The sequence below is a fragment of the Carlito syrichta genome, unplaced genomic scaffold, assembly GCF_000164805.1.
Source record: "Carlito syrichta isolate Samal-C Ts95f unplaced genomic scaffold, Tarsius_syrichta-2.0.1 Scaffold104744, whole genome shotgun sequence".
Taxonomy (NCBI): domain Eukaryota; kingdom Metazoa; phylum Chordata; class Mammalia; order Primates; family Tarsiidae; genus Carlito; species Carlito syrichta.
The window spans coordinates 115,400-125,789 of NW_007048840.1; the positions used below are offsets into that span (position 1 = coordinate 115,400).

The window sequence follows — 10,390 nt, forward strand, 5'->3', positions numbered from 1 at the left end:
GAGCAAGCAGCCTCCCGCGGTGTCACGGCATCTCGGGCCACCTCTCCCCACGGTCCTCCTCGCGCCCCCCCAGCTCTCCCGCCACCTGAGGTCTCCAGAAAAGACCTGGCCGCAGCGCCACAGCCAAGTGGGGCCGTCCACAGGCAGCTCGGCCCAGTTTCCCCCTCACGCTCTCACAGACGCCCTTAGTCTTGAGCCATCTGCAGAGAGCACAGACACACGAAACGCAACGAGGGTCTCCAGGGTTAGAGCATTTTAACGTCCTCAGCACTCTCCAGGCGCACCTGAGGGAGCCCCCGCCCCAGCAGAACCACACAGGGCCCCCTTGGCTCCCGAGTCCTGCCGGGACTTGCTTCCCGGGCTCCCAGGGCTGTGGCTCCCCTCCTCACTCCTCCTCCTCCTCCTCCTCCTCCTCCTCCTCCTCCTCGTCGTCGTCCTCGTCGTGGCAGTGTGTGATTTCCTGGGGGGCCAGCGGAAAGAGGTTGGGGGGCTTAATCTCACTGATCGAGCGGGTCAGCTGGTGCCGCTTGTAGTCGGTGTCCTTGAAGTCCACGGACGTGCGGTTCCGGGTGGCGAGGGGAGACTCCATCTCGTTGATGTCTACGTGTGTGTGCTCCACTGTGGACTCGTGGGGCATCTGGACAGACAAGTGAGAGGCTCAGGAAGCAGGCAGGACCAAAGCGCTGCTTCCCAAGCCCGGCTCCGCTCCGCTGCCAGGCCATCGGGGGAGCTGTGTCCGCGATGCCAGAAGGCAAGTCGGTGCCAAGCCCGCTTCCCAGGACGACCGCTCGCTGCCTGTGCTCCTCGCTCCCTGCCCCCAAAATGCACCCGCCTTGTTACTGCAGCCCGAGACGGCCCAAGACAGGAGATTCTCACTATGTCACGGCAAGGGGGAAAAAAAACGATCAGCACTGGAACCTAAGAATATAAAAACGACACTGCTTCTGATTAGGGCTAACAATCTTTACCACTCAAGCGCAACTCTCACAGAGGCAGCTCTGCAGCCTTCTGTCTGGCCACACTTTCTCGAGGTCCCCTCCGTGTCCGCCGTGGAGGCTGCCCTGGCTCTGAGCACCAGCGGGGAATGCCCACGCTGCCTCCATGCTGACCGCGGCCTCAGGGACTCTCGACCGGCCACCGCGGCTCCCGGCGGGGCCTCACTCACCAAGACGTGGGCGGCTCTGAAGAGGTAGCTGAACGGGTAGTAGAGCAGGTTGATGAAGGAGGCCGCGTACAGGTCGGCGTAGCGCATCACCTGACTGGCGAAGAGCGTCTGCCGGGAGCCGCTGCGGAACAGGCTTCCCATCATGCCATAGCACATGTCCATGTCGTGCGTCACTTTCTAAAACAGAGCAAGTTCACAGCTGCCAGTCACCCAGCAGGCAGGCGTGCGGCAGCAGCGAGGAGCCCGTCCCTGCACAAAGCCAGAAATACGAAGCCACTCAACTTGCTCCCCAAGCCCCTCCCAAATCCCACCTTAATCCGCCTCTGGATGGAACTGATGTCTGGGCGCTCGTTGCTACTGCTGTCAAGGTGCCTGAGGCAAAAGAAAATCTTGGTGAGAACCTCTGGAAAGAACGTTTCTTGGGGGAGAAGTTTTCGGAATTAGGAAACTTACTTGTAGAGTTCAGCCAAGAAAATATCCAAGCTCTGGAGCTCTTCGAAAAGTGCTAGGTAAGGTTTAGAAGGAAAAGGCGGCTATCAGTGAACCCAATAGAAAGCACCCAGTTTTTAACTTCTGCTAAAACTAAATTAGCAAGCTGCAGCTAAGACCAAGAGGTCCCAGCCTGCGAGTCCCACGCCAGAGGGGAGTGTGCCTGTGGCCCCTCCTCCCCGGGAGCTCTGCGTGGGGCCGATGGGCCTCCCGTCTCCTCTGGCCGGCCTGCCCCCGGCCGTGTGCTCCTTCCGGGCTTGCCAAGGCCGGCTCACACCCCAACTCGGGGGCAGCAGCGGAGCACGTCGCCCGCTACAGATGACAGACTGAGACCCGCGACTGATCCGGAGTCACAGGACCAGGAGCCGTTAGCACCAAACCAACTGGCTTTTGTTTTGAGTCGGAGTCTCACTCTGTCCCCCAGGCTGGAGTGCAGGGGCACACTCACGGCCACCGCAGCCTCGGCCTGCTAGGCTCAGGGGATCTTCCGTTTCAGCAACCCAGGTAGCCAGCCGACTAGATTTCTAAACGCCCCAGGCAGAGAAGTCGAAGATGTGACGGCAAAGCTGGCCAGGAAACCCCCTGGGAGTCCAGGCAAAGCGCACAACAGTGGCGGCCACTGCACACTTCCTGGGCACCGCAGCCGTTCTCCACTGGGGTTCCCCAGGAGGAAGTGGCCGCAGGCATCTACTGCAGACACCCTCTCTCCCACCCGCCATCCTCGAGGACTGAGATCGCCTTCTGCGTTCTGTGGCAGGGATGAGGAGTCTGGCTGAGAAGGGCTGGCACGTCTCCGCCTCCCTCCACCGGACCTCTCGGCCTCAGGAGGTGAGCACTCTTCCCAGCCCTGTCTCTGCACTGGAGGAAGCGGAGTGCAAATTCTCCTCTGGAACTGCCCGAGGGCTGCAGACGTGAAAGGGGGAGCTGGGCTTCTGGGTTCAGAGAAACGCTCACCACGCTGTGCACGATTGCACCGGGGCTGCCGGGAGCGTGGCCAGACACCCTGACAGACCTCCACAGCACAAGTCAGTGCAGTGTGCGGTGCAGCTCAGCTCAAGCTGCAATCTGTCCTCACTCTGCCTCTCAGAAGAGGCCACAGAAAACACCAAGGGATTAACATGCAGAGCCAGCACTGCCCCAGAATCGCAGGCAGGCCCTGTGGGCCGAGACGGGGCTACTGGGCAAGGCTGGAGAGCGGGACGGCAGGACACCACACTCCAGCTCGCCACTGAGTTGTTACTGCAACACAGCCCAGGACCCGGACTTTCCACGGGCCTCAGAGAACAAGACGACCTCTCAGACTCACTCTCCCACTCCGAAATTCTGGAAACACTGCCTGTTCTACGGGAAGGAAGTTCCCAAGGCCAGGGCCCACCTCTGATCCCCTCTGAGTCCTGCATGCAAAGTGGCAGCTTATCAGAAGACCCAGTCAGAGCTGGGCCTTTGGGGGTGAACTGGCCGTGCCAGAGGCGAGAGCAAGAAGAGAGGCTCCTTACAGCTCTTGTCGGTCCAGACGTGCAGCTCCTGCGCAAGCTCTGGAATCACCAGGAAAGTCCGCCACCCTTGTCTCTTCTTGGATTTTAAAATGTCCCCAAAAATGTGGTCTCCGATGTACAAAATGTCTTTGCCCTTGGCGCCCAACAGATCACAGATTGTATCCGAAGAACCTGAAATAACCGGGTGAGTAATGAGGAAACGGAAACGTCTCTCCACTAGACCGGCGTTCCAAGCAGCGCAATCATTCACCAGCGTGATCAGTTTTATTCTCGCCATTAATCGAGGACAAAGAAAAAGGGCTGACCTTTCTTAAAGACACAGGCTCACCGTTCTCCTTCTGTTGCCTCTGAGACAAGGCCTTCAGCGCCACTGTGCTGACCAGAAAACCCAAGAGCAACAAAACCACAGCCCAGCTGTGGCGGATATGACCTCCCGAAGTGCCACCACCATGTTCACCACGGATCTGCCACTAAGCTAGCTCCGCACAAACGGTTTCGCAGTCCAGCATCACATGCACCTGTGCTCACAGGGGCTCTTGGAAAACCCCTTGAGGAGGTCTCCAGAAGCGCCCCAAAGGGTTCCGAACACTGAGAGTGGGCCTCAAGGAGGTTTGTCGAGAACACGGGGGCGGGGGGGGGCAGAGAGATCCTTTCCCGAGAGCCAGGGAGATACCAGCAGCTTCGCTGGCCTCCCCGAAGCAGCAGGCGGAGGCCCAGGCCCGCCTCCGCAGGGAGCCCCGAGGCGGCTGGCGCGGACGAGCAGGCCGGCGACTCACCTCCCGAGTAGACGATGCCGTGCTGCAGGGGCCCGGTGTAGGTCCCGATCTTCAGCTTCCCGGTTTTCTGCATGGAGCGAACACAGACTCTGTGGCGCCGCTCACCCCACCGCCGCCCCGCAGCGCTCCCAGCCAGGCGGTCGAGGCAACGGCGCTCACGCTTTCTGAGCGGGTCTGCTTGGCTACCTCAGCTCAGGCCAGAATGCTTCCTTTCGAAAGAGAGCTGCGACCGTAAGTAGCCAACGCCAGTCTCCTTCGGGAGAGCAGGACTGGGGAAAGGAGACGGAGCCGCGTGCGGACGGACGCCTCCTCCTCCGGACTTACCGTGTCCACCTGGCGCAGGACTGTGCCTTCTCCGAAAAAGAGCGGTTTCCGGGCATCCACCAAGATCAAGTCGAAGTAGGACTGCCATGGCCGATGGGAGCTCCCGGGCTGCGAGGGAGAAACAGCACTCCTTGCCTCAAGGCGCGGACACTCCAGCTCGCCCAGGGCAAGGAATGCAGGAATACTAAGGACTGCCCGAGATCCCACTAGTTTAAAATGGATCGTGTCTAATTAAAAGCCACATCCTTTTGGAAGCAGGCAAGGCGTACGCGGTCCATAAGTGACTCTAAAACTGCACTTTCTACGTTCCAAATCACTTCTTCTACCACTGAGTTACAGCAGCTTGCTTCCCAGCACTTTCACACATCAAAGTGCTCACATTCTGAGACGTGCTGCGAAGGGCTCGGCAGGGCCGGGGAGAGATGCAGACACCCGAGGGCAGACTGCGGGAGAGGCAGACGGGGACTCCAGTGCACAACGACCACAGGCTGTTATTAGGGACGTTACCGGTACCGTCTCAGAATGATGGCTCTAGGTACACAGCGGACTCGGGCTCAACTGCAAGCTAATCACAACACTAATGCAGAAGTTACGCCCTCTAAAATTATTTCCATCCTGAAATGGAACCATGGCATTAACCTTTTAAGATCAAGTTGAAGGGCACCGCCCACTGTGATCTGGGGTGATCTAAAACAGGGATTTGCTGGTGTCCGTTCACACAAGTCCAGGATCAACATTCGCTGTGGCTAAGTTGCAGTGGGAACTCCTTAAGCCAAGTGCAGCCATTCTGCCAGGCGCAGACTCCTTCGCTCTACACCAAGGGCAACTGCTCTCTTGGCACAAGCTCAGCAGTGAGTAACAGCAGAATCTAGACGCCATCCAGAATACGCACATTCAAACTTTCTCCTTCTGTTCCTCAAGGAGTTTCCTCAACCTGGAGAAATTCCTTTCACTGCCACACACACTTAATTCTGCTTAGAACTTCTTGGGCATAAAATTATTCTCGGCCCATCCTACTAAATACCTCATGAATATCCCTTTTATTCTATGAAGTTTTCACATCGCTAATGATTTTAAATTCTAGCTCCTGGATTACCTCTAATGGTAACGACGGTTAGATTTCTGGGTGGATTCTGACCAGCTCCCTTCCCCTGAATATTCCAGGATGATTAAATGTATTCACTATTACTAAAGCAATGGTCTATTAAAGTTATATACAGTACCTTGGGGCCATGTGGGAAATCAAACAGGTAAGTCATAATTTTCTGGGGGGAGAAAAAAATTCAACATAAGGTCCATATACTACTTTTGCAAAAGAAATATAACACCTAAACAACATTACCACAGCTTTTTGTAAAACATGTCTTTCCTAGTAAAGGCTTCACTACATCCTTGTTTCATCTAGCGTTTATGAAGTCATGGCAGAAGCCAGAAAGTAATGCTTCATCATACCAAAACAAACCTTTAAAAAACTTTTGCTGGCTAGGCTTGGTGGCTCAGCCTTTAATCCTGGCACTTTGGGAGGCCAAGGCGAATAGACTGCCTGAACCCACGGGTTCAAGACCAGTCCCGGTAACTAGGCGAGACCTCCTCTCTACAATAAAATAAAAAATAGCGGGGCGTGGTAGCACAAGTCTGTAGTTCCGGCTACTTGGAAGGCTGAGACAGAAGGCCAGAGCCTAGCACACTGCACTCCAGCCTAGGCGACGGAGTGAGACTCCAACTCAAAAAAAAAAACCAAAAACTTCTGTCTTTCTCAGGGATGATCCGCACTTCCACTGGGTGTTTGGGAACACACGTTTGGAGGTGAGGTAAGGGGGCAGTGGAGGAGGTTAGGGGAGCAGAGAAAATGAAGGACTCACAGCGAAAAAGCACGTCAACTGGGTCTGGCTGCTTCTGGCCTCGGGCCAGCTGAGTCAGCAGACCACTGGTCTGTAAGATTGTTTACTACAAATCACCAGACGTCTGAATCAAGAACTCGGGGCAGACGTCTTGCTATTATGATAAACTTGTGAGTGTCTCAGGAAAAGTTAAGGAACTCAGTCAGCTTTCCCACATGCTTTAATCATGGGAAATTTTACCTAAGTTAAAAGGTAGTAAACTTGGGCCAGACACGGTGCCTCACACTACTAATCCCAGCCCTTCGGGAGGCTGAGGTGGGAGGATTGCGTGAGTACAGGAGTTCAAGACCAGGCTGGGCATTATAGTGAGACCCCCGTCTCTACAAAGAAAGCCAGGTGTGCTGTCATGCCCCTGTAGCCCGTAGTCCCAGCTGCCGACTTGGGAGGCTGAGATGGTAAGACTGCTGGAGCCCAGAAGTTCGAGGCTGTCGTGAGCCTGGGCAAGAGTGAGACCCCGTCTCTAGAAAAGGTAATGAGATGACAAGAAACTACCTTCACTTAATCAACTTCTACCTTCCACATTACCTTCATAGTTCTTTAGGCCACAATAACTCTTCTGCATAAATAAACAAATATGAATCTTGAGCACTTACGTCTGTGTATTTGTAGTCACTGTTGGTGGCAAGAAATACTTTCCCCACTTCCTTCATCCGGCTCAGAAGCAGAGGCAGTTTTCCCTGAAATGTAAGACGGCAACGAGTAAAACACCAAAACGAATGTCTTTGCAGCTACATCTTGGGTAGCCATAAGGGCTAGGGGGTGGGTTTCAGAATTTTGCATTTAAAAGTCCACGTGATCACTATGGATGAAGTAGTAACATATGCAGCGCACAGTGTATACCGTAGATTCATATATAAACCGACACACATTTTTATATGGCCACTAACACAGTGCCTCCGCCTTTCTCGTGGCGTCTGCTTCAGGAAGAGTGTGAGCACCTTGAGATTTCGTGACGTGTGTGAGGTGAGAGTCAGGAGAAGCTGGCTTAGCATCGTCGCAAGGACTCCACGTGGAGATTACTAGACATGGCTTCTCTGTGTCACCAGGGATTCCCAAAACTCCTTGCAGACTGAAGTGACACATGCGGGTGCAGCCTACAAAACGCCCACACCCACCTGCAGACAGTGAGGAAACCGGACCCTGACGTGTCTGCAAAGAAAGACGCCATTTCCTTCTCTCACGGGGAGGAGGGTGCATCCCTCAAACCCTGCTGGCCCCTCACTGGGTCCCTCCTTGAAGCAGTGTGGAAGATGGGCAGGAGTAGGCAGCCCGGACTAGAAACAGGACGCCACCACCACAGCACTTGGAGAAAATGCTGCAGCTCCTACGTCCGACGCTCGGTAGGCGAGAAAGAAGCGTCTCGTCTCGGGGCTCTGTGTGTGTCCGCTTTTATTCTGCAGCAATTCTAGGCTTATAGAGGAGTCGGGAAGACAGTGCAAAGAGTTCCTGTACCTTCTTATCCAGTGTCCCCTAACATTAATATCTCACGTCACCACAGTCCAATGATCAAAACTGAGAGATTAACACTGGTTCAATACTATTAACTACAGACTATTCTGAATTTTATCAGATTCTCCACTAATGTCTTTTGAGGTATTTTAAAGCATTCCTCACTATTTCCTCTTGATATGCTAAAGATATTCTAAGTAGCATGTTTTGGAGATAACCTAGTGCAGTGGTACGATTTGGGTGTGAATCGTGGCTTTATTATTTACTAACTGCGTGACCCTTGGCGACTTGTTTAATCCTATTCTCTGGCTTCTTCATCTCTAAGCACTGGTAACAGTAATCCCTAACTCAGGGCTATGAGGAATGCGGGTAATCACCTAGCATGGTGATGTGCACAGCCGAGTAAGCCTCTCGCTGCTATTATGATAATCACGCTAGAACAACAAATGAAATACCAGGACCTCCTGCCCATTGACAAACAAGAAAAACGCCACCAAGACCTGTGCTCTGGCTGAAAACTGTGGGTGATTATACCGGACACATCCCATGCCAAGACAAAGAAACGCCTTCCCTGTCCAGCACGTTACAACAGGTGTGTTAGTTGCTTGCCCAACAGGTCGAGCAAGCGCTCACGCATGTTTCTCCCCTGTATTACTTACGTCTTTGACTACATACTTCTCAAGATTTTCCACTGTCTTTTCCTTAAGAGAGCCCTAGGGGAGGAAAAAAGGAACTAAGAAGAGAACAAAATCTGCTTTGACGTTTAGTTCATCAGGAAACTGTGTTTATTGCCCACCCACAAGCATTCCCTAAGTGTCCACCAAACCGGAAAAGCAGATCCACCAGAGAAGGCCGAGGGGAAGCGCAGGCATAATCTGCTGCCTCCGAGGCTTGCCTCAGGCCGCTCTACTCTAAGTTAAAAACTGAAAAGCAGCTCATGTTTTAGTCATGACAGCTGCTCAGTGTGAATCTCACATCAAGGTCAGCCGCCGAACAGGAGGCACGGGGACAAAGGATGGGGCGTCATCACCCCCGCAGGACGCGCCACACATCCTGATGCACTGAAGTCTCTCGAGTGAGTCTGAGACCCGCGAACCGAAGCAAAACCTTGAAGCCACGCACCCCCACTGAGGACTGACCCGCGTTACCTCCGGGCACCGCGTGCAGCACGGCCAAGGACAAGAACAGACGCGCCCCAGAGCACTGCGCTCATGTTTTCAGCAGGAACGTCCCTGCTCCTTTTGCACAGAACCAACTGTCCGGCGGCGAGTCCCGTGCCCAAAAGCGGCCGGCGAAGCAGCAGCAGCCACGCACCTTGTAGTGAACCCAGTCGACGGCGTCTCTCACATCCTGGAACATGCTCCGGTAGGACATGAAGAGGTCTCCATCTTTGAATCCTGCATCGCAACTACAGGAAGACGACAAGAATGTGACAGGGAATCCAAGAGAGGGGCAATAAAAGGAACACCAGAAACTGCCCGGGGGGCCCCAAGGCTCGGCATCACAGGGGTAAGGCTGTGGCCAACTCGGAAAGTAATTACTCCCTGGTCAAAGTCAGCTTTGGTCGCCAGAAATGGCAGCAGTATTCAGTGGAATACAATGATTGAGCAAGCACCCAGTGACAAGAAAACACTGAATGGAAGCTAAATGGCCAGAGCTCCGAAAGTATCCACCCGCTTCTTCTCTTGACCACTGTTCAGGTACAGGTTCCCACTGAAGCAGCACCTCAAACTGAAAACTGGTCACCTAGGCCTCTCCGCTGTGACCTTCCTGACACTGCTCCTACGCCCAAAGGTCCTGCCCGTGTCCCGCTCCACCCAGGGGCTCGTGTCGTGCAGTGGACAAGGCCTGAAGAGGACACGAGGCGAGAGGTGCCGGCACGCGGCTCAGCCTCAGCAGCAGCTGGGTCGCTCTCCCCGCAGGAGAGGGGCACTCCGTGAGGACTTACGCAAAGTCTACCTCGAGGGGGAGAAGTGGTGTTTATTCCTCACCCAAACCTTGCTGGGCCTGGGCGCGAACTAAAGTACCACCCCTGAATGGCTCCTGGTGGCTGCTGTGAAATGAGTTGGGGGGTTTTAGTGTAATTCTGCTTGGACAGATAATCATCACACAAACCTCCCACTCAGTTGTCACAATTAGCACCTCTGCTGGCGTCTTCGTTCCCAGGAGAAGCCAATCAGAAGTGGTCCCTTCCAACATGGCCGCAGCACCGGCAAGGAGGGGCGTGGGAGGCGAGAGCCTGCATGAACTGCTGGTGCCGTCCCATCTCTCAGGCTGGCAACGTGGCATCTCACTAGCACTACATTCACTTCAGAAAAGCAGAAAAGACCTACAATGGCCAGTTCTCTAACACCCTTGCAGTAATTTTAAAAATCAACTGAAAAAAATGATAGCATAGACATACCTGGTGTATCTGGGACAATTAGTAAAAAAGTCTACTAGGCAGGCCAACAGGTAGGTCTCTGAAAAACGAAGAACAGATACTCATGAGCTCTCAGTGAAACAGTTCGAAGTTGCTCCATGACCTCCTGTGTGCAAAGACGAAGGTCACAGAAGGAAAAGCGTCGGGATAAAGAAGCGTGGAGCGCGTCTACCTGGCAGGTTGAACAGTGTGTTCAGAATGTAAAATCTTTCCGTGTCATCTCGTTGGATAAATTTATTTGGATACTGCTCTCTAGTTTCTGGTCTGAAAGAAAATTTTAAAAGTTAGCACGGCAGTACTCTGAAAAGCGGTTACTGTGCGAGAACCCGTTCGAACGTCTCGACGGCCGGGTGCAAGACAGCGCTCCG

At 54.0% G+C, this 10,390-nt stretch overlaps 1 protein-coding gene across 2 annotated transcripts in view; it reads right to left on the minus strand.

Moving 5' to 3' along the window:
* Nucleotides 1–238: 238 nt before the first annotated feature.
* NT5C2 (5'-nucleotidase, cytosolic II) overlaps nt 239–10,390 on the minus strand; it is an 81,613-nt gene continuing 71,461 nt past the window's right edge. For both annotated transcript variants that reach the window (XM_008065941.1, XM_021716219.1), the window contains 13 exons: nt 10,195–10,286; nt 10,005–10,062; nt 8,915–9,008; nt 8,260–8,313; nt 6,745–6,828; nt 5,474–5,515; nt 4,251–4,358; nt 3,927–3,993; nt 3,151–3,321; nt 1,619–1,670; nt 1,477–1,537; nt 1,166–1,342; nt 239–637 (listed from right to left, as the gene is read on the minus strand). In XM_008065941.1, coding sequence (XP_008064132.1) covers nt 386–637; nt 1,166–1,342; nt 1,477–1,537; nt 1,619–1,670; nt 3,151–3,321; nt 3,927–3,993; nt 4,251–4,358; nt 5,474–5,515; nt 6,745–6,828; nt 8,260–8,313; nt 8,915–9,008; nt 10,005–10,062; nt 10,195–10,286 — 1,312 coding nt within the window. In that variant the 3' untranslated portion in view covers nt 239–385. The remainder of the gene's footprint in view (nt 638–1,165; nt 1,343–1,476; nt 1,538–1,618; nt 1,671–3,150; nt 3,322–3,926; nt 3,994–4,250; nt 4,359–5,473; nt 5,516–6,744; nt 6,829–8,259; nt 8,314–8,914; nt 9,009–10,004; nt 10,063–10,194; nt 10,287–10,390) is intronic.